Source organism: Lepisma saccharinum, chromosome 8 (genome assembly GCF_977018435.1).
Source record: "Lepisma saccharinum chromosome 8, izLepSacc3.1, whole genome shotgun sequence".
NCBI lineage: Eukaryota > Metazoa > Arthropoda > Insecta > Zygentoma > Lepismatidae > Lepisma > Lepisma saccharinum.
Genome location: NC_139236.1, coordinates 64,820,824 through 64,843,134, shown reverse-complemented (window position 1 = coordinate 64,843,134; position 22,311 = coordinate 64,820,824). Strand labels below are relative to the sequence as shown.

General features: G+C 39.9%; 1 protein-coding gene across 1 annotated transcript in view; it reads left to right on the top strand.

Moving 5' to 3' along the window:
- The window catches only part of LOC145991070 (hexosaminidase D-like), a 113,330-nt gene extending 92,155 nt beyond the window's left edge, over positions 1 to 21,175 (top strand). Inside the window, exon 2 of the mRNA XM_083126791.1 lies at positions 18,405 to 21,175. Coding sequence (XP_082982917.1) covers positions 18,818 to 20,707 — 1,890 coding nt within the window. The 5' untranslated portion in view covers positions 18,405 to 18,817 and the 3' untranslated portion in view covers positions 20,708 to 21,175. The remainder of the gene's footprint in view (positions 1 to 18,404) is intronic.
- Positions 21,176 to 22,311: the final 1,136 nt, after the last annotated feature.

Below are 22,311 nucleotides of genomic sequence, written 5' to 3'. Positions count from 1 at the left end.
ATCCCTATGGACTAAAGAAGATATAAGCAAAGCGTTGACTCTTCGAGCAGTTTCAAAAAAATGTTACGTTTATTTGAGAAATACAGTTGGTATACCTTTACCTGGACTTTCTACGTTAAGAAGATGGGTGTCAAATTCATTTCGTTGCCGGCCAGGTATATTAGGTGATGTTTTGCAATTGATGAAATTACAAGCAACAAAACTTAGTGAGGGGGAGAGGTTATGTGTTTTGAGTTTCGATGAGATGAACGTGGATGTTCGGGTTTGTTATGACCAAGAAGAAGATAGAATCTATGGTCCCCATAGTCAGGTACTGGTTGCTATGGTCCGCGGGCTATGCACAAATTGGAAGCAGCCTATATATTACGATTTCGATGTGCTAATGACCGGCAAATTACTGAAGGAAATAATATTAAACATCGATAAAGTAGGATTCACAGTTGTTGCTGTTGTTTGTGACATGGGAGGTAAAAATGCCAAAACATGGAAAGATCTAAACATTGATTTCAAGGATAGCTGTTTTGGAAACCCTGCAGATCCATCAAAACGTGTATGGGTTTTCGCAGATGTTCCCCACATTCTTAAACTTTTAAGAAACCATTTTCTAGACGATGGAATTACGCTGCCTGATGGCAAGCATATTGGAAAATCTATTGTTGAAGATGTTTTGTCTTTAGACAATGCCGAAATGAAACTATGCCCGAAGTTAACACCTGAACATTTATCTGTGTTCGGTAGACAACGCCAAAGAGTCCGGCTTGCATGCCAGTTGTTTTCCAATCAAGTTGCACAGGCAATAAGTTATCTCCTGCCTGATCAGCAACATGCTGCAGATTTCTTCAAACTTGTGAATGACGCGTTTGATGTGCTGAACTCTAGAATTCCAAGGAATTACGACCAGCCGCTAGCCAGTGGTTTTGGGGTAAATTTAGAAGAACAAGAAGCAGTTTTACAACAATTCTTTTCAGTAGTTGAAAAAATGAAAACCGGTAAAGGCAAAACTATTCTCCCGTTCCAGAAAGGTTTTCTTATGTCTATTCGTTCCTTGTTGGGATGTTTATCTGACCTTAGGAAATTATATGGTGTTCAATATATTTTAACTTCGCGTTTAAATCAAGATTGTATTGAAAACTTGTTTTCGCAAATAAGAGGCATTGGACGAACATACGATCACCCCTTGCCAGTGGAATTTAAAAGTATATTGCGACTTATCATAATGAGCCGCAGCATATTACACGTTTCCCTAACCAGTTCTGCACCTGTTTCTCAAGAAGATCGTGAAGATTATCTAACATCTCATCTGTTCAGTGGACTGACTCCTAACATGGAAGATGTTATTAATATGATAGAAGGAGACGCAGATGTAAGGGAAATGACACTTGGAGATCTTCCATCATTTCCCAACAATGCACCTTCCGAATGCTCTGCTCAAGGCCTTCGCTATTTAGCAGGGTACATTGCAATGAGATGCCGTGTCGTTGATCCATCTCTGGGTAATTCTAGTGGTGAGAATATGAGACACGCCCCACAAGAACAAAGCAATGGGTGGATTGAAAAACTGTCGCGAGGAGCGTTAACAGTTCCATCGGATAGCTGGCTGGAGACAGTTAAACAATTTGAAGTGGTGTTCCTAACCTTTCACAGCAATAATTTATCTTGTAAGCCATATGTCATGAGGAATTTGATCAACATATTAAAAGAAAAATACCCTCGGCTTCATCCTGACGTCATAAGAACATACTCCAGAACGCGAACTTTCATTCGCATTCGCCACCTGAACGCAGCAGCCAGGGCTCAAAGGGCAGTGCAGTTACACTGGAAGAAGGCTCGGAAATGGCAGGCTTCACACGTTATGGCAACCGATTTAAAATAAATATGTGTGAACTATCTCTAATTGTAAATCACATTACACTAATAATTTGTTTAAAAGTTTGTTTTATTTAATTTCGTATTAATTATGTTCGGGTCTCTGTGTTCCATATTTTCGGAAATTTTAGGTACAGGAGGATGAGGAAGTAGAGTGTAAGATTGGCATTTCGTGCTACAAGATTTGTGTTGTAAATAAACCCCAAACCTTGAAAACGCAAGTCCAGTTTGTAATTTCCAAAAAATGTTAATTTTCGATATCAAAGTGAGGTTGTACAAGTTACCGTGCTGATAAGTTACAGTTGTGTGAAATCGTTTTGCGTATTAAAAGCTATAATACGTGTACGTGCAAGCGAAGAGCGAAAGTGTACAAATACGAATGCAACACCCTTAACTAGCCGAACCTACTCGAAACTGGATGCTAAGAACACCAAACCTAATTCACCTAACCTACTAATTCAAGGGTACAGGAAGGGATTTACGAACACACGGAAAATTTAGCTCATTGATAATATTAAGCAAAGCCAAAGCGAGATGCAAAGGACAACACGGTAAGCTAACGTATAGTCAGGAGAATGTTGCCACTATTACTGCATTTTTTGTTTTCAATTCCATATAATTTATATTCCTTTGCGGTGGACAAGTCAGGTAGTAATGGTAAAAATCAAACAGTAATAATGCCTTTGAGGATAGGGCGTGAGATGTAGAAATTTCTTGAAGTCCCTAATATGACAACGGCAATCTACTTCTGGCGTACATACAGTCATATAGTACACATGTACCGAAATCTTGTCATGCGATTTTGTGTGTAATGAAGAGATTATCACCCTGCAATCTAAACTTGGGCCAAATTACGAATTCAAAGGACATAATTAATTCTTCAGAGAATAGTTTTTCTATTAACTCTGTCCATTTAATTGATAATCATTAATTAGATTTAACTTGATGTTCACTGACATAAGGTTAATAATGTTGATAATTATATTTCTCCCTTGTACATGTGACGTTTAGAACAGGTTAAGATAATATATCTGAAGCATAAATGAAAATATAGCAAATAAGTTACAAGAAATCACAATGAATGACTGTACAAGGGTATGAATCGTTAAATAGTAAAATTTCATTTTTGGACTTTGTCTTGGATTTTCCTATTACATTTCCAAATACATTTTAGTCGTCTATAACCAGGAAAAGCTATTCTGTATGTCGAGCTCGTGGCACAAGTATATAGTACGTCAACTACACCACAAAGAACTTACTGTTTTAAAGAAAATTTTCCACGAAAGGAGAGTATGACATCCATTGTTTACACTGAGTAGAAAGGTACAAAATCATCCACATTATATTTGTGAAATATTAAATTGAACGAAGTAGTAAAACTTCATTAATGGGCATTATATTTATTTCATACAATGCTCAATATCGTGTACATAATGTTATAAAACCGGAATATACATTTTATTCAAGAAGTGTAATTTTCTTTACTGTCGTTAGAAGGCAATTACGTGACATTTTACTATCTTGTCTTCGCGATTAGCCCAAAGTGGCAGAAAAGCGGAGTGAAACAAATAAACAAAATAAATCTATGAAACGTTCATTTCCTTTTTAACTCTTTCATTCATGCAATTCTTCTTTAGCATGTTAAAATTATAGTATACTATGATTATAGAATGAAGACATGGTAAATGAGAACATGCGCAACTATCTTTGTAACACATCGATCAGAAAGTTTGAAAAATATGGATTTTCACAATATGTTTGCGAGTTTTCAATTATGTTACTACTAGTGCCTCCCCGATGGCGAAATGGTAGCGTCGTTGCCTTGTAATCAAGGGATCCCGGGTTCTATACTCGGTGGAGGGACATAGTAGTTCGGATACCACTTTAAACTGTAGATCCAGTCCCGATTAGCCTTTCTGTGCATAAAGTGGACTTTTGAAACACCAACTGAATCAATCAGTCATGTTACTAATCATTAAAGGAATGCCTCAATACCATCCCAAAATTTCGATATTTAATAATTCCCCCTCCTCAAAGTAATAAAACACTTTCCCTCTCTGAACCTCGCATAGAAATTATAGCGGCCGTTTGCTTCGGCCAAGCCCCGAACGAACATAACCGAAGGGGCACCGAGCATAACCGATCCTCCCAGAAGACATCACGCGCTCGTGCATGATCGGCAATTTTCGGATGGCGCTACCTTATATAAAATTACCTTGGAGCTCCGGTCTCGCTGCGCTGGGTTTTATACTCGCGGTGGCGCATGGGTGGTGAACATTTTAACTACAAGTACGCGTTGCTAACTCATTTTTTTACATATTGCAAACTTCGTACTGAGGATTATCAAGGTTTTGACATTGAGAAATCACTAGTGGGAAAATCACTAGATGCACGTGACAATATAAACTAAAACTGTGTGCATTCAGACAATACAATTAATAATGAGCCTCGCAGGACTCTGCTATTATAAACAACACGTTGAACAATGTAAATGACAATAATTGATAACATTAAAAAGAATATAGCAACCACGCAGGGTCTAATAATGAGTGAAGCTAGTAAACGTAGAGGTGGAACCGTTAAAGTTTGCTGAATACATTTAAACTAAAAGCGTACGCCTCGCAGGGACATTCCGCTTAACTCTTTCATCCGATTAGAAAGAATATAGTGACCACGCAAGGTCTAATAATAATTAAATGGCGACCAAGCAGGGTCGTTACATAGTACAGCCCGGTAACAAATGCTGCAGGTAAACGAAGCTGTGGCGTCTGAACTTACACTCTCAAGGGAGGTTATCTAAGTGCCCCCCTCCGATTTCCATGAAACTTGGCAGGTGTATAGAGGGGCCCAAAGGAAGAAGTACGTGTTTTTGTGATTCAGCTAAAAAACTGTTTTAGGGGGCAACCCCCCCCCCTTCAAATGTCAAGATGAGGAGAAATTGAAGTGGGGATCTGACCCCGAAACCACGTAAACATGGCATAGGAAGAAACAGGGGGCATAGGGCCCCTCTATACACCTGCCAAATTTCATGGAAATCGGAAGGAGCACAGGTGTCAGATCCCCACGTCAATTTGTCCTCATCAAGACAATTTTTTAGCCGAAACAAAAAAACACGTATTTCTTCCTTTGGGCCCCTCTATACACCTGCCAAGTTTCATGGAAATCGGAGAGGGACACTTAGATAACCTCCCTTGTCAGTATAATTCTGTGTAGGGTTGCGTGTTGTACTCTCACAGGAAATACACATAAGGAATATCCAGAGGCATTGGAGTTCTCCCCTCGCTGTGCTTCGTCAATATTACTTCAACACAGTGGCGACGAAGAGATGGGGGCGTGGGGGGCAGTTGTCCCCCACTTTTTGCAACGTTTGCCCCTGCACTATGCTAAATCTTATCTTCCAAGAGAAAGTAAACTGTCTTCCCCCAGTTTTGGCACCTTGCCCCCCCCCCTCTCGTTTTGGAACCAATCGCCACCACTGCTTCAACATAATGGATGCTTTCTGCCTACTGAATTTTTAAATACCACAACTTAAATCGGTTGCAGCGTACAGATTGTTAAAAGTTATTATCTGCTTCTTTTTTCTTTTCTTTTTTATCAAGGAAGCAACCCTGTGCATTGCATGTGGTGCAACGTGCAGGTCACAGCAGCTTTTCCACTCCAGCAGACAGGAGACGCTAGGCTCTTCGAAGATGGCTTTCAAGTGAAGAGAAAAAGTCTCCTAAAGATTGTCGATAAATTCCGTCTCGTCGTGTGCACTGGAAAGCGAGCGTCCAATTAAGATCGATCCTAGCGCTTGATTCTGGCCGCATCTTGGAGGATCACTCTCCAGGGGGGAATTATCTCCGCTTGTAGCGAACTTCGGCCAGTTATCCTTTTGTTTCGTCGGCGACCGTAGTGTTGCCATCCTACAAACTACAAATTCCCCTAAATGATCCCAGTTAATCTCCTTTTCGTGTTCATATAATATTTATGTCGAGCATCAATTGCAGCAAAACACAGGGCGATTCGAAAGAAATCGTGCAAATTTAAATGGTTTCAGATTTCCATTGAAGGTTGTACTTCACAATCATGATTGAAGAGGTTTGGTTAGTTTAAAACAAAATAACAAATTGTCTGATACACAGAAAACTTTCAGACGACCACTTTGGTTTTCCATAGTTCTCCTGAATAAGACCGGGCAAATGTTGGGACAGTACCTTTAACAAGCACCATGAACGCTACATTTATTTTCCGTTATCCTTTCTTTCCAGTCTTGATTCTTACACCTCCGCAGCGCTTAAATTTAGTGGTATAATTATCCAGTCATTGAAGTTATTGGTAGAGGCCACTGCTAACAGTATAAGATATCTCTAGGAAGTTGTAAAGTAATTTGGAAACTCTCTGTATATTGATTATTCTTCAAATATGGAACATTTTGGTTTCTGCTGTAAATTGAGTTTCTTTTAAAGAATTAAAGCAGTGAGTAATTGTTTTGAAATTCTACTCAGGCATATCGTAATTATTAACCTGCACATATCCTTTTTGTTATGTACGTAATTGGTTGGTACGATACGAGAATATTATTCGGATGATTATTGTTGTTGCATGCTCTGTGGTACTTCTATAGTTAAATTTACAAATTCAATATAACGCCAAGAATTAATAACCGCAGTGGCGGCGATTGGGAGGGCAGTTTCCCCCCACTTTTCGCCACTTTTGCTCCCGAATCTTATCTACAAATGGAAATATACTGTCTTTGCCCCCCCCCCCCCTCGGTTTTGGAACGCCGCCACTGCCGTGAATTGTTGTTGTTGACGTGTAATGAAAAAAATCAAAAAAAGCTGTGTAAATTAAATACACGAAAATAACAAATGAATTCTGGCTGTAAAGTTACAGATGCATAATTTTGAAGTAGTTCATTTTGAGAACCTTTCACATGCACGCGAAACTATTCGACAAAATTTATTTTATTCATCCACCACATATATTTTGATACCATAAGCTAATTTATTTAGGGGTGCTTAAGGGAAGTTTCAATTGCAAATTGTCGTAACTTCATGCTTCTTTTTTCATAGAAACTGTTAGGTACATGAAGATGAAATTTTATAACATGACATTCTCTACGTATTCGTTATCACCAGAGACCGAATTTTAAAGGGGAAAAACACTCTAAAAAGGACAAAAAAGGAAAAAGTATTGCCAAAAAAGGAAATGAAAAAGGACAATAGTTTATCTTTGCACTCCACTAAAAATATTAATTTAAATGAAAGCCCAATATATACCCCTCATACATAAAAAGGATAAATTAAATTTTACATGATGTAAAGTAAAAAATGGAAGAAATTTAATGAATCCTTTTTTATATATATGAATGGTATATTGTGCTTTAATTTAAAATAAAATTTTTAGTCGAGTGCAAAAATAAATTATAGTCCTTTTTCATTTCCTTTTTTTGAAGGTAAGGTACGGGGATCTTACAATCCGTTTCGATTAAGTCTTACTTGAAACAGCTTGCCGTATTTCATAGCTTGCTGCGACTTACTTGAATTCGCCACTTCACTGACACTCAATACTGTCGTCACTGAAACACAGTAAGGATCATAAAACTATCTAAAAATCTTCACAATAGAAGTTTAAATCTAGCAGATAAGTACATTTTCAACTCAACAATGCGTATTGTTACTGCTTAAGCCCAGATCGCATTGTTGCAAAAATCGCTGCAACGAACTCTCAACACTCATGGAGGGAAGGTCAAGTAAAAGGCTTTTGTTCTTTCTTTCCTCTAAGCTGCACCAAATAGACAATTGGATGGGTTAAAGTTACAGTGGTGTAAGAAGTGATGTGCCGTAGACTATAAGTTTACGTCTACATGAGTTGTCTACACGTAATCTACGCGTAGATTACATTGGGTTGTAGTTTACATAGACTACGTAGACAATCTAAAGTGCATTAAAATTAATTTTCATGAAAAGAAAGTGACATTTTCAACCATATTGGTTCCTAACGATCTGAAAAGAATCCTATTTATAACAAAATGTCTCTTCTCTTCTATTATCAACTATGAAAGAAGATAAATAGTATACAAAAGAAACAACAGATGGCAGTCGTGAGGCAAAATTAGTCTTTTTTCCATAAAACACTAGAATATTTCCTATATTAGGTTTTTTCCTAGGTGAGAAATTGTTCGAATTTGGAAGAAAGAGTACGAAAAGTTCTCCTCACACATCAGCAACTGATACGCAGTATAATTTTATTTTAATTCCACGGCGCCCTTTGCTAAGTTATCATCTTTCGCCATGTTGTTTACATAGATTACGTCGTCTACGTGTATAAAATTGTCTACGTGTAGAACGTAGACTATCGTTGTTTACGCGTAGACGCACATCACTGGGTGTAAGTCACTTTTAAAAAAAAATGACTTAGACACAGAAATCAGATCTTTATAAGTCAATCTGCTAACAGAAAACGTGAAGTAAATCAGAGATTCATTCAACTGTCAACAGATGACTGTTTAAGGTCTAGTTATAAAGGAAACAGCTATTGTGTTGATCAGCAAAGTGCTGTGAGTCAGACTGTTTTTTTCTTTTTAACAAAGTGACTTACACCACTGTAACTTTAATCCGTCCAATTGTTGAATGTTTTGTTCAGGAAAAAACAGTCTCACAAAATATTTGATATCTTGTCGATAAAGAGACCAAATAAGATGTTTCTTTCTTTTTTTAAAAAAAAGGAAGAAAACGGAATGTAGGCTGACAAACTCGTCAATAAAGGGACGAGGAAGGAAAATGTTTTTAAAAAGGGAAGAATGGGAATGTGGGCTGAAAAAGGGGGGAAAAGGGAAAACAAACCTTGTAATTTTGTTGTTGGAGGTTAATTATCAACACTGTTGTTATTTATTCCATCAAAATGCGGTCTCCAGTTATCACATTCGGTCCACTATAAATTGCCAGCACAAATCTTTGTCCGAATTACTCGACAAAAAAAAACTTTCCATAATTGCTATTTGCCCTTATTAAACCACTATTTATTTCAGTCAACTTTCTTCCTTTCTAGTTCTCTCTCTCTCTCTAGCAAGAGAGAGACAGAGAGAGATAGAGAGAGAAAGAGAAAGAGAGAGACAGAGAGAAAGATACATAGAAAGAAAGAAAGAAAGAAAGAAGGAAAGAAAGAACGAGAGAGAGAGAGAGAGAGAGAGAGAGAGAGAAAAACAGAGGGAGAAAAAGAGGAGGGAGAGAGAGGGGAAGGAGAGAGAAAGAGAGGGAGAGGGGGAAATGGGGAGAGGAAGAGAAAAGGAGAGAAAGAGAGGAAGAAAGAAAGAGAAGAGAGAGAGAGAGAGGGAAAGAAGGAAGAGAGAGAGAGAGAAAGAAAGAAAAACTCTCTCTCTCTCTCTCTCTCTCTCTCTCTCTCTCTCTCTCTCTCTCTCTCTCTCTCTCACTGGCAGTTAACTGCTCGCCAGTTCTTGCATGACATCTTTCCAGACAGATGGATCGGTACCGGTAGAGACTGTCCCATATCATGGCCACCGCGTTCGCCGGACATAACCCCTCTTGACTTTTTTTAGGGGGTTAAGAACACAGTGTTTTGTTCACCAGTTCCTGATATGCAAACTCTTCAGACGCGAATACAGGATGCTATAGAAACAGTGACGGAAGAGATGTTGGTAAAGACATGGAGAGAAATTGAGTATCGCCTAGACGTTCTAACAAACGGAGCACATGTCGAAGTGTACTGATAACAAAACATTATGAGTTAAGCTACCATTTCCAACAAACCGCATATCTGTATCTAGCACAGTTCTTTAGCAATAAAAGTTTGTAATCAGGGAAAGACTTTATGATCACCCTGTATTAGGATGTTGGAAGGCCAAGACAAAGATTGAATAACAGCATTAAGATGGACCTTAAGGAAGTTGGTAAAGGTTTAGAAATGCCAAAGAGTTAGTTAATCAGCGAGTACATTTTCGGAAAGTGTCCACACTTTATTTTTTTAGTTTTTTTAGTTTTTCGCTCTGTAGGGTACAAACACGATGGAAGTTTAAAGAACATGCCTGATTATGTTTGAATTTCTGGTTATTTTGCTTTATTTTCCTCTTTAGTTTAGTCGCTATGATAAGTATTAATAGTGAACTACTAAAGATGAAGTGGCAAATATCCATGCGTTACCCAAGAATCAAATCTTGGTCCCCTGGCTTCCTAGAGCGCTTCTATAACCGATCTGTTACGTAGGTCGACATAGTGTAGGGCTGGCTATACAAGCACACTAGTCCAATATTTCACGTATTTTGAAAAAGTAATTCATAGTTGTAGGGAAGTATCGAAAGGCTTGTAATACTTTTTAGTTTCTGTGTCGCAGAAGTATTACTTTTCCCCTCCAACACTCTGTTCGGGAATCGATAGTCTGTTCGAGAATCGATAGTCTGTTCGAGAATCGATACTCTGTTCGAGAATCGAATAACGATCGTCAGCGTGCGAGTCACATACGTATCGTATGTATTGCACCAGTCCTGAACCTGATTTCAAATGTGCGGATAGCACAGAGTGAATTAGGGTCGACTCGCCAAAATTTCCCTTTTTGATGCATTGCCCAGTGAAATCTCTGCCCACCTGGCAACGCTGGCTTATGGTCCAGGACAATTCTGAAGAATCCTTCCTCTCTCCTCGGGTATAATGCCCCTAGAGCGGATAGCTTTTCCGATTCATTTGACAGGCGAGCGTGGAACTACAGGACCTGGGCGTTGTTGCGCTTCCCTGATCGACAATTCATATCCAGTGTTGCCAACTATCTCTATTGAAAGTCCCCAGTTCATCTACAGACCAGTTAATTATCCGGATATTCGTACTCTCCGGATATTGGAATTATCTGTATATACGAGTTATCCGGATAACCGGATTATCCATTGTATCCGAAACGGATATTGCATAATTTGAAATACTGATATCCGTGATCCGGATTTTGTTGACTAGGAGGAACACATGCACACAAAAGGGGTGGGCAATACCACGTTATAGAGGAGAAAGTGGACCAGCAAACAGAAACTTTATCTTCCCTACGGCTGTCTCTGGATATAAGCTGGCTTCGAATTATCCAAATAAAAGGTTCCATAAATTCGAATTACGAATTTTTAATATTGTTTTCAATAGGAATTTCAAGGGGGGGATAAACTTATGTTCGAATTACAGAATAATTCGATTTGATTTAGTTTATTTTACTTCGCGTTTTGTGCCTCTTGGCTAATTTGCGAAAATGGGGATGAGTGACGAAATGATGAAATTGATGAATGGACATTCACAAACAACCAAGCCCCTCCGGGATTCGAACCCGGGACCCTTGGCGTCGCAGCGCGATGTGCTAACCACTCGGCCACAGGGTCGGGCCAGAATAATTCGAATTAAAAAGTGACCTCGTGTTTTTATGCCATTAACGCCGATAACATTATGTTGCCAGAAGCAACTTATAGTTCGTTAACGAAAATTTCATGCTATCTTCAGCGATTCTGCTGCGATTTAGTTTCCGTACTGAAAACATTCAAGTCCAGAGAGAAAAAGAATTAAGAAGTAGAGAGCAAGACGAGGCTTTTTTGTTTATTTTAAAAGAAAAGAAAGAAAGCTGTAAATTTTGCGAGGCGACGTCATCCAAGACGTGAGAGAGAGAGGATTTAAGGGAGGAGGAAGAAGCCAGAGCGGAAATGAAGACAAAAAAAAAAGAAAGAAACAAGAAGAAACGGAAGACTTCTTTGAAATTCGCCAAGGAAGCGACAGATGGCAGTGCAGTGGCCATTTACAAGAACGCAAGCAGAATATGTCATTTCGTAAAACAAGTATGCACTTGGAAAGCGACTCTGTGCATATGCAGGCACCAGTATGCGAAATTCAGCCGCTGAAAAAGGGGGGGAGGACTGTAATGTTACAATGCGGGGTTTGTCTGCGGACTCGTAGGCGACAGACAGTCGCGTCACTTAGCTCTTGCGATCGGTCTGCAATTCTCCCGACACCCCTCTCCCCTTTCTGGTTTACGAACAGCTACCCAAAGCAGGCACTCTCACTGATTGATAAATTTTAACAGCAACTGCGTGAGCCAAATTACCGCAGTATATTCTTGCACGATTCGCGTATTTGTTTGCGAGGTGCGGAGATCTAGGGAAAATAGCTTTACTGTCACGTGGTTGCAGCGCTCCTAGCGACAAAAAATGGAAATACTTTATTGGCGGCGTAGGCAGGCTTCTGGAAATTCTCCCTAAAAGTTAGAAATTATTTACTGCTGTACCGCAACGAAATCTTGCATGTTTTTAACAGTAAGGCACCGCTGTGAATATGTGTAGACTGCATATGTACCGCTCAGCCACTGAACGGCTCAACCGAAATAAAATGCTAATTATGCTGTAGTTTTCGTGTGAGCTGTAGAGGAGTGGTCATCACAATTTGCTACAAATTTGCTTCCCAGGTTCGGAAGGTGGTCGGGGCAGTGGCGGCTGGTGGTGTGGCTCTGTGGGTGTGAACTTCAGCCTTGCGTCCAGAAGAAAACTACAGCGCCACAAGGGCAGTTCATTTTGACCCAGCTGCAATAAGCAAGACATTGCTTAAAACACTTTTTTCGCTTTCACTTGCCCCGCTTTCTCCCCTTCTTTCTTGCCCCTGCCATGCTCGGAACAGGGTGGGCGAAGATACCATAGAAATGTCCCTTTTCCAACAAAATCCCTCAATTTGCAATGATGTGTGGGCTACCTCTACTCCGCCACACGATCTCGAAGGGAATGGGATTGCAACACTGCATCGTGAACACAGCACCACTAGCAATGCTCGTAAAGCCAATAATACTGCAAGCTTCAGGCGCCAATCCCTTCCCTCTCCTTGCCTGCTGCTAACAACGGCAAACGAGCACACTGCGACTTATGCGAAACGAACGCACCTCATTCTGTAGGCGCTGATAATACGAAGCTTATATGGCCGGTGATTGGTCATACCTTTAATGTTTTGAAGGAGATAGTGTTTAGTGAATAAGTATAATAAAAATTAATTGCATCACAGATTTAATTTGGGTGTGCACGTGCGAATGTGTGAATAGGCAGAAGCCGCTACTGGGTCAGGGCACGGATGTCCTATCATCATCTCATCAGATAACCACCACCACCACTGTGCACCTCACGGAACAGCACCTGATAAAAGTGGGTGTCACTTAGTGTTTTAAGCAACTTGTTTTAAACGTTAAAAACACACGGTTTTGTTATTTTCACAAATATTTAAAACGTTTAAAACAAAGTGTTTTAAACATGTTTTTTTCAGACTTGCTTAAAACACATTTTGATACTTGATGTTTGATAGTTTGTGGTTATTTGAGAGTTTTATAAATTTGCCTTTTCATTCAATCCGTGTCATTTTCTTTGTTGTGCATAGAAATCTGTTCAGAGACTATAAATGTACATCAATTAACAACGAAACATATCGTAATGAATATACGTGGGCCACGTTTTAAACACCTGGCTTTGTTTTTTATTATTATTATTTTTTGGGGGTGTGATGGGTGGCCTTCATTGAAGGCATACAAATGTCAACCTCCCTTCCACGCAGTGCGCACAGTTAATTGAAATATGGCAGGCTAAAGAGGCTCTGGTGCCAGAATCTACAGCAGGGTTGGCAAAATTTGTGTTTTCTATAAGAGAAACAACACAGTTTTTTTTGTTTTAAACATGTTTTAAATGTTTTAAACAGTGTTTTAAACAGGAACGAAAAAACATGTTTTAAAGAAGTAAAGCGTTTAAAACATAATGCCAAGAAGTCTTATTTTCTAAGAATAATGATTGAAAACAATCTCTTAATCATCCAAAGATGGATTGTGTTCCTATTATAAAGTAAACGCTTGACTAACTTTATAAAATACATATTTATGTTAGTCTTAAATCTCTCATGTTGGGTGTTCTAGAAGCGTCAACTAATCCACAGTTGCCAGGCCCCACTCAGTCCACGTGGTAGTTACTCTGTTTCTTAAAAAATATATATTTTATCATGAATGCAACTAAATATTAACATTTACTATGTGCAATATGTTAAGTGAGGAACAAAACTGTTTCATCCACATAGTATCCAATTTTAGAAATGTTTTAAACACTTGTAAAAAAAATATAATAAAACATAGCCAGGAGTTTAAACGTGGCCCACGGATATTCATCACGATATGTTTCTTTGTTAATTGATGTACATACATTTTAGTCACTGGACAGATTTCTATGCACAACAAAGAAAATGACACGGATTGAATGAAAAGGCATATTTACAAAACTGTCAAATAACCACAAACTATCAAACATCAAGTATCAAAATGTGTTTTAAACAAGTCTGAAAAAAAATATGTTTAAAACACTTTGTTTTAAACGTTTTAAACATTTGTGAAAATAACAAAGCCGTGTGTTTTTAACGTTTAAAACAAGTTGTTTAAAACACTTTTGTTTTAAACATGCCAAACCCTGATCTACAGCCAATAATAAGCCTCTGTAGGGCCTCTGTTGTGTTGGCCATATATGTGCGTGCTTGTCCCTTCATCCATATCATCTAATCACCATTTATCCTCATCTTCACGATTAGCCAAAAGTGGCAGGAATGCAAAGTAAAATAAATCAACTCAATCTATCAATTATCGCACACTTGTCAATCACCTTTTTAGTCAAGTCCCTCCCTTCGACTCGTGACGTCACAAAAATTGAGGCGCATTTATGCTAAGGTCTCCTAAACGTAACGTAACATACCTAATCTAACAACCAGTGGCGTATGCTGAGACCAAGATCAGGGCTATCTCCAAATATAGTAGTGTTTGAATTTTAAAAAAAAATGTGTCTGGCAAAAAAGGGGGAGGGGCTCTTCCTCATTCATTTTGGATTTTTTGTTTACATCGAAATTTTGCCATTAAAAACAACAATAGTAGGCAATGGGCATAAACTATTTCATGCTTATTTATAAAGAGGAGCGGTCTATAACATGCAATATGTAGGACCTACATGCGAGTATGAAAAAATAATTAACTTCTTACCTTACTTGAAGGTAAACTCCATTCTCCTCTCCTTTTCCGTGAATTTTTTTGTCACTTGGTCGAAGAATGTGTCCTCACATGAATTTCTGATGTTGATTAGAACCCCTTTCTCAATAGACATTATAGCTAAATTACTAAGCCGCGCTTGTCCCTGTGTTGCTCTGAGATAAGTTTTAATTCTCCTTAGAGAAGAAAAACTCCTTTCGACGGTTGCTGTTGTCGATGGAAATGTCAATATTAGTTCTGCTAGTTTATACACTTCACTAAACACTAAGTCCAAATTATTGAGCTTCATATAATTTGTAATTTCATTCACTGATTTATTCTTGTACTCATCCAGAGAATAAAGCACACTAAGTTCATTTTTGAGGCGGACTCTATCAAAATCTGAGGCATACTGTTCACTCAGTTCTGCCAAAAGAGTTTGAGGAAACATTTCACGAAATGTATTAAATTTGTCTGAATCCAACAGAGACACAAATTTTAGATCGTTTTGAGATTGAAATCTGAATTTTATCTGATACATCATTGTATCCAGAATTTCGTTGAAAATTCGCTGGTATTTGGAACGGTCATCATTGCCCTGTCTTCTTGGCCTTCGTTCATATTCACTATCTTCATCTTCAGCATTACTTGCGGCCTCCGCCCATGCATGATCAAACCCTTCGTCCCTAATTTTCTGCAACGTGTCATAGAATTCATTGACTTTGTTCGTGCAGTAAGAAATGTCCATGCATTTACTTTGCAATATGTCAAACAGAACATTGGAAAATGCAAATATTTTGCTGAAGACAATGAGAAGAAATCTAGTGTCAAACTTGCACAGAAAACAAACAAAGCCTAGTGCAATATTCACCTCGTCACTTGTCCAGTCACCATCTTCATCTACCACTGCTGAAAAGAACTTGAGAAGGTGCCCTCTATATTCCTTTACAGTATTTACAAGCCTTGATGAGAAATTCCACCTTGTTGGTGCCACTCCCGGCAGTTTCTTTTCCATGAAGTTTTTTAGAGCAGTTGTGCGGACCGTAGAGTGTGAAAAAAAGGTAGGAATTCCTGACAAAGAGGTGAAGAATCGTCTACATTCTGATATATTGTTTGTAGACTTTGACAAGACCAAATTTAGCCTGTGACTGTAGCAATGAATGAACATTGCTGAGGGATACTTATTCTTTACCAAGGCCTGAAGTCCAGACACATGACCGGCCATAACAGCTGCTCCATCGAATGTTTGCGCCACAAGTTTCTTCGAACAATTCAAATCATCTACAACCTTGGTGACATGTTGGAACAATCCTTGTGCTGTTCGGTCTGAACTGACGTCAGTGAAATGCAAAAATCGTTCCTGACAGTTTCCCTCATTATCCACAAATCGTATGACTGTTGATAACTGACTTTTATTAGTTACGTCAGTTGTCTCGTCAAGTAATATTGCAACGAATGTTGCATTTGATATTTCTGATTTGATATGATCTGTAATTACACTAGCTACTGCATCAATTAAATCATTTTGTATTATTGGTGACGTTCCTCTAAACACGGTTGCGGTCTTTAAATGATTAGCTATTGTCGGATCATATGTTGCTAAAAATTCCAAAAGTTCTATGTACATGCCTTTATTTGTTGAATCCCCAGACTCATTGTGGCCCCTAAATGCACATTCTTGCTTCCCCAGAAATGCTATTGCATCAATTAATCTTCTTATAATAATTCTGTTTTCCTTTACTTTTTCATTATGCAAACTGTCGGCAATCTTCTTTTGCAAATTCAGGGAATGATCAATTCTTTGAGAACCGAATGTCTGTAAGTTACTGAACGCACGTATATGACTAAGTGATTTTTGGTGTTTATCACAAGCAGTTACCAAATAGTTTAAATTACTAAATCCTGTTGTATTCCAAGGACTTTTGTCGGTAGAAAAAAGCAAACATGCCCAGCAATACAACTTATTAAGTGCACTCGACCCAGTCAACCAAAGATATTTTTGGTAGCTGGTCTCGTGAAAACGCCTTATATATATCTTATTTTTGTCTTTCTGCACGACTGTAAGGTCCGGAAGAGGTGGGAGAGGCCTACCTGTCTCTATTATTTGCATCCTATCCTCGTAAGGAAGCCGTGAGAATGGCGTCTTGGAGACAAGTTCGGTGATTAAATCCATTTTCACACGCACACGGAACAAGAACACAGAACAACACAACACATGTCAAAAACACAGCACAACAAAAGGGCCTCGGTCACTGAAATTTCTTTAAAAAATGGATTCCCATCCATGAACACGCTACGCGGGCGACACAAAGAACTCGGATCTCGGACACAACAAGTTTGACCATATATCCCTTCCTTTTGCGGAAACTACCACCGACCCGCGTGGTTGAAAACACGTGCGGTGAATGATTGCTATGACAACATGGTTTGTTTATGTTGCCAAACCTATTTCAGTGGGATGACTCGGGCCGAAATCCCACCGCCAGGGCGAAGGTTTTGACATTTTGACAGCGGGGGAGGGGGGTTGCTTGAAACAGAAGTAAACAGGATGGCAACATGGCTGACGTCATCAGAATGTCCCATATAGCTGCCACCGGCTGCGACTACAGTCGAATTTCAAGGAAAAGCAGAGTGCCAACTTCAGGGAAAATCACTACATTTGGCGGATTTATAATGCTTGTATGTGACGAAATTCATGGAACTGGAAGAGAGACGGGCAATGCTAGAAGGGATGGAGGGGGGGGGGGGAGGTGATGTAATTTTCATGAGGCATCTCCTAGCTTGAATAATTTGCATTGGCACCCCCGCCTATAATTTCTTTTCCAGCGATCTAGCGAATTTCGTATTTCCATTGTTGGCAACACTACCACATCGCCAGGATGCAGCGAAGTCTTCACTCTCCAGCGCTTGGTTTTGGAAGCCAGCACCAGGGACCACCAAGGTCGTCCCTGCCAGCACAAATACGTCATAGGTTGAAAGGACCGCCTGCTGGTTCAAAGACTTTATCCTCAGACGAAGAAGCCTGGCGATAAATAAAGACGACCTTACACTAGCGCTTTCCCCCTTGGTCGTTACGTGAGAGTGAAGCATCGGTTAAATTTGCTAGTCGATTATTTCCTGTATTTTAATATGGGCTTCGGCGATAGCCTAGGTAGCCTAGAATATACGCGCCTGCTAACAACGAAAGCATTTAGCGTGATGTCAGAAGACGAAAGGCGAGGCTTGACGAAGAAAGGTGTTTGTGCCGATAAAAGTACCCTTTTGTGTATTTTCGTACATCAAAAGTGCATTAATACGTTACTGGAGTCACAAGAAGTACACAAATTTGTGTAAATTGATGCGTACATTTTGGGTTTCATGAGTAGATCGTTAAATGAGTCCTCTCTTGTATTTATATAAATATGATAACTGTAGGTATGAATGTGGAATTGTCAATATGTGCAATTAATCGCCGTGGTGCCCTGCCAATTGCTTTATAATGATTCGTATTGCGTTATTGCAAAATTGTATGCATTGTCCAGAAATGTAGCTAACTCCGTGTTTCCTTTGTTTTGCAGGTTTCTCAGCCCTCTTCGATCCAAATGAAACTGGCAATGTTTCCTCTATTATGTCGCCGCAGATGAAAGACGCCGTGATGACGTCAATGGGGACTTGGCACCCGGAAGGCAAACAAGGCTCTCTCACATGTGGACGTGTTCAGGAGACGGCGTCCTCACCGCTAGTACCGTCGCGAAGATGTGGAGGGACCGTTCTGCGAGTGAAAGACAATCGTTCCTTCGTTACGCGCCAGGGAGCGCCACGTCGTGTAGCTGTTGTTGACAGCAGGTTCAATTAGCGCCCTCTTGTCTCTTCTTCAACTTCTGTGTCTCCTCCTCTCGTCGCCAAAGTGTCGCAGGAACCACTGCACCACTGTTATTTTGCACCAGGACATTAGGAGCTCTTACGGTGTGAAGTAGACTGCATCTTACAAATGGCGAAGATATCGAACCTATACCCATCCGTCTTCGAACTGCTTCGAGGTATGGTTCCAATGTTGCCATACTTCAGGAAACTGCGCTATCAGAGACTTGCTCTTGTTAGCATTGTTGCCATCGTCTCCTTTCTTATCCTGAACATTCTGCTGCTCGGGAGTGACGTCATACCAAGGCTGTCTAGGCACTCAAAGTATAACGACTCTTACTTCTTCACGGGTAATTCTTCGGACAAGCGATACATGTTTCGTCACAGGGGGCAAGAGGTCGCTGGAAGGGTGGAAAGAATAGGGCGGTTCGTTACTGGAAGCGACTTCTTGTTTCGTGGCTCAAATCGTGGACAATATGACGGTAAAGGGGTTGGTAATGCCCTGGAAGAGAGGGAGCTGTCTGATTATGAAAGGGCGCTGCCGAAACTCAGGGTTGTTCATCTCGATCTGAAGGGTGCTCCTCCCAAGTTGTCGTTCCTACGAGGGTTCTTTTCCCTAATCTCCGCCAGTGGCGCTAATGCTGTTCTTATAGAGTATGAGGACATGTTTCCGTATGAAGGTGTGCTGAAGAATGCTACTGCTGGCAACGCTTACAGTAAGAGTGACGTTCTGACCATTCTGAAGTGGGCGAAAGAGAATAATCTTGATGTTATTCCTCTAGTGCAAACGTTCGGACACTTGGAGTTCGTGCTGAAGTTGCAGGAATTCAAGCACCTACGGGAGCTGACCATGTTCCCTCAGGAGATCTGCCCCTCGAATCCCGAAGGTTTTCAGCTGGTGAAGGAGATGGTACGGCAGGTGATGCTGCTTCACTCTGAATCCAAGTATCTCCACATTGGGTGTGATGAGGTGTTCCATCTGGCGGCGTGCTCCAAGTGCTACGACCGTATTCGGGAACTGAACGCCGACAAAAATGGCAACGAGGAGAGAAAGGACGGGAGATACATATTCATGGATCATGTTAAGAAGGTGGCCACCCATGTCAAGAGCGAGTACCATGTGCAGCCGATAGTCTGGGATGATATGTTCCGGCAGACGTTCCGAAGAGAGCTGCAAGAGTCCGGGTTGGGAAAGCTGGTGGAGCCAATGGTGTGGGTGTATATTGAGGACATAACGAGACTGGTGCCTCCGTACATTTGGCAGATGTACTCAGAAGTCTTCCCGAACATATGGGTCGCAGGTGCCTTCAAGGGAGCTTTTGGCGAGACAGCGTTCATCCCTGACATCAAGCGCCACTTCGACAATAATGTCGCCTGGGTGGATCTCATGAGGCAAGAAGTGAGGAAGGTGAAGAACTTCAGAGGAATTGTCCTCACTGGATGGTCACGTTACGATCACTTTGCTGTACTCTGCGAGCTTCTCCCTCCCGCCATCCCCTCCTTGCTACTCAATCTCCTCTACGTATCCTCCCGCGGAGACATGGACAAGGCCTTTGAAGACTGGACCGAGCTTCTGTCGTGCCCGAGGACTTTCCCCAGGGTGACCAAAGACAAGCTTCTGGTTGACCAATACCAGTGGTTGCTCCAGAGTTGTTCCTTCCCGGGCAACAACCTGTTCTCGGCCATGCGCAAGTACGCATCATACAAGTTCGAAGTCGAGAACCTTGTACAGGACCTCACTGTGAACCAAGGTTGGATGACCCCTTACAATGTCAAGCACCAATTCTCCAGCCCTTGGAGGGTCGCAGAAGGGCTCAAGAAGCAGCCCTTTCTCATGAACATGCTGCGAGACTTCCGAAACAGCACCGAAAGAATTCTCACCCAGTATTACGACATACACACGGCCAATGAATGGCTGGAACAGAAGGTTGATCCACTTCTTGACAAAATCTTATACGTGCAAAACATCGCTCAGACCTTGATGAACAAAGACACATGGCCACGAAGGCCGCTGAACTAAATGTTTTAGGTGCCTCAGCTAATTTAGATATCCTACGCCGAACTGGTACTAGTATTCAGTGTTCACAATCTTACAGTGCGGTGATATATTTTGTAGTACCTGATTACTGTGATAGTTCTCAACCAATACCTATTGGGATATGACTGGTATAGTTAATGAGAAAGATGAACCCAAAGATTTTTAAACAATAATATTACAATGTATATGCTTTTTTTAATTATAATTATTAAATTCCAATCTCAGCACATAAGATAATAATTTATATTGTAAATTTACATCCTCAGAAAATAACTGTGTAGTATTTTTCAGAAGGAAATGTAAGTATAGTAGATGTGCTGGCTGGTAGAATTGTATTAGCATTTGTTTGGACAAAATTTATAAGCATTTATTAGAAGTGTTATTGTTGTTGCTGTTCTCTTGTATTGTTGTTAAGTCCTTGCTTATTTTGTAAATAAACTGAATCTAAAAGTCAAGTCCAAAACCATCAGTAATTATGGTAATGATTGTAGTGTATAATGTGTTTATTTCTTAGAAAAAAATGAGACTGGAAATGCTTTCTTTAAAACTTCGTTTGACTTACAGAAGCTAATCTGTACTTAATTTAAAATATTGAGTGTGTTCTCACCAGAAATGTCATGCGATGACATGGCAGTGTAATTCACCTCCCCGTGCCGCATTATTGAGAGTTTCTGCCTAGCATTATTGTAACAAAATCGTCGGCTGAACTTTTTTTTTTGTTGCGAAATGTCTAATCTACCATTTTGTCTACAACGAAATCAAGAATCAAAATAACAGCGTCTGATGAATACAGTATTATGTTTAATTTTATGTATTTTAATACATTGCTGTGTTCTACTAACACAGTGTCTCCAGATCACTCAATTGATCCCAGATTCTATCCCCAGTGGAGGCACATTACACAGTAGTTCGAAAAACCACTTGGAACTGTAGATCCAGTACCAAAACTTTTCGACACATACGAAGTTTTAGGACAATTTGATTTGATTTGGTTTATTTTATTTCGATTTTTGTGCCACTTTTGGCTAATTTGCGAAGATGGGGATGAGTGATGATGATGAAATTGATGAATAGACACTCACAAACATCCATGCTCAGGCCAGGATTCGAACCCGGGACCCCCTGGCGTCGTAGCGCGATTTGCTAACCACTCCGCCACGGGGGCCGGCAAGTTTTAGGACAAGATTAATTTTAATAATTATATACTATTGTAAACATTATCCCATTTTTTGCCTTGAGAGTTTAATACTAATTACACTGAGCTTCAAATCCAGTTCTGTACTTCACATGGTTGTTAGGTTGACTGTGAATCATTAGCAACAATATTTGAGCAGTTCCTATTATATTAATACATATTACAAAACTGTTTCTGTGAAAATGTAATACTGTCATTATGGACATTTTTGTTTATTTTATGCGATTTATTGAACTTCCTGAGCAATTTTATAATTCATATTCCAAGAACTTAATATTTTCGAATAAAGCAAAGATATATTTGTTTCAGAAAATACTGTGCACTCATGAAAGTAACAAATTTTGATAATTTGTATGCATTCGTGTGTGAAATTAACTTTGTGTGCAGTGGA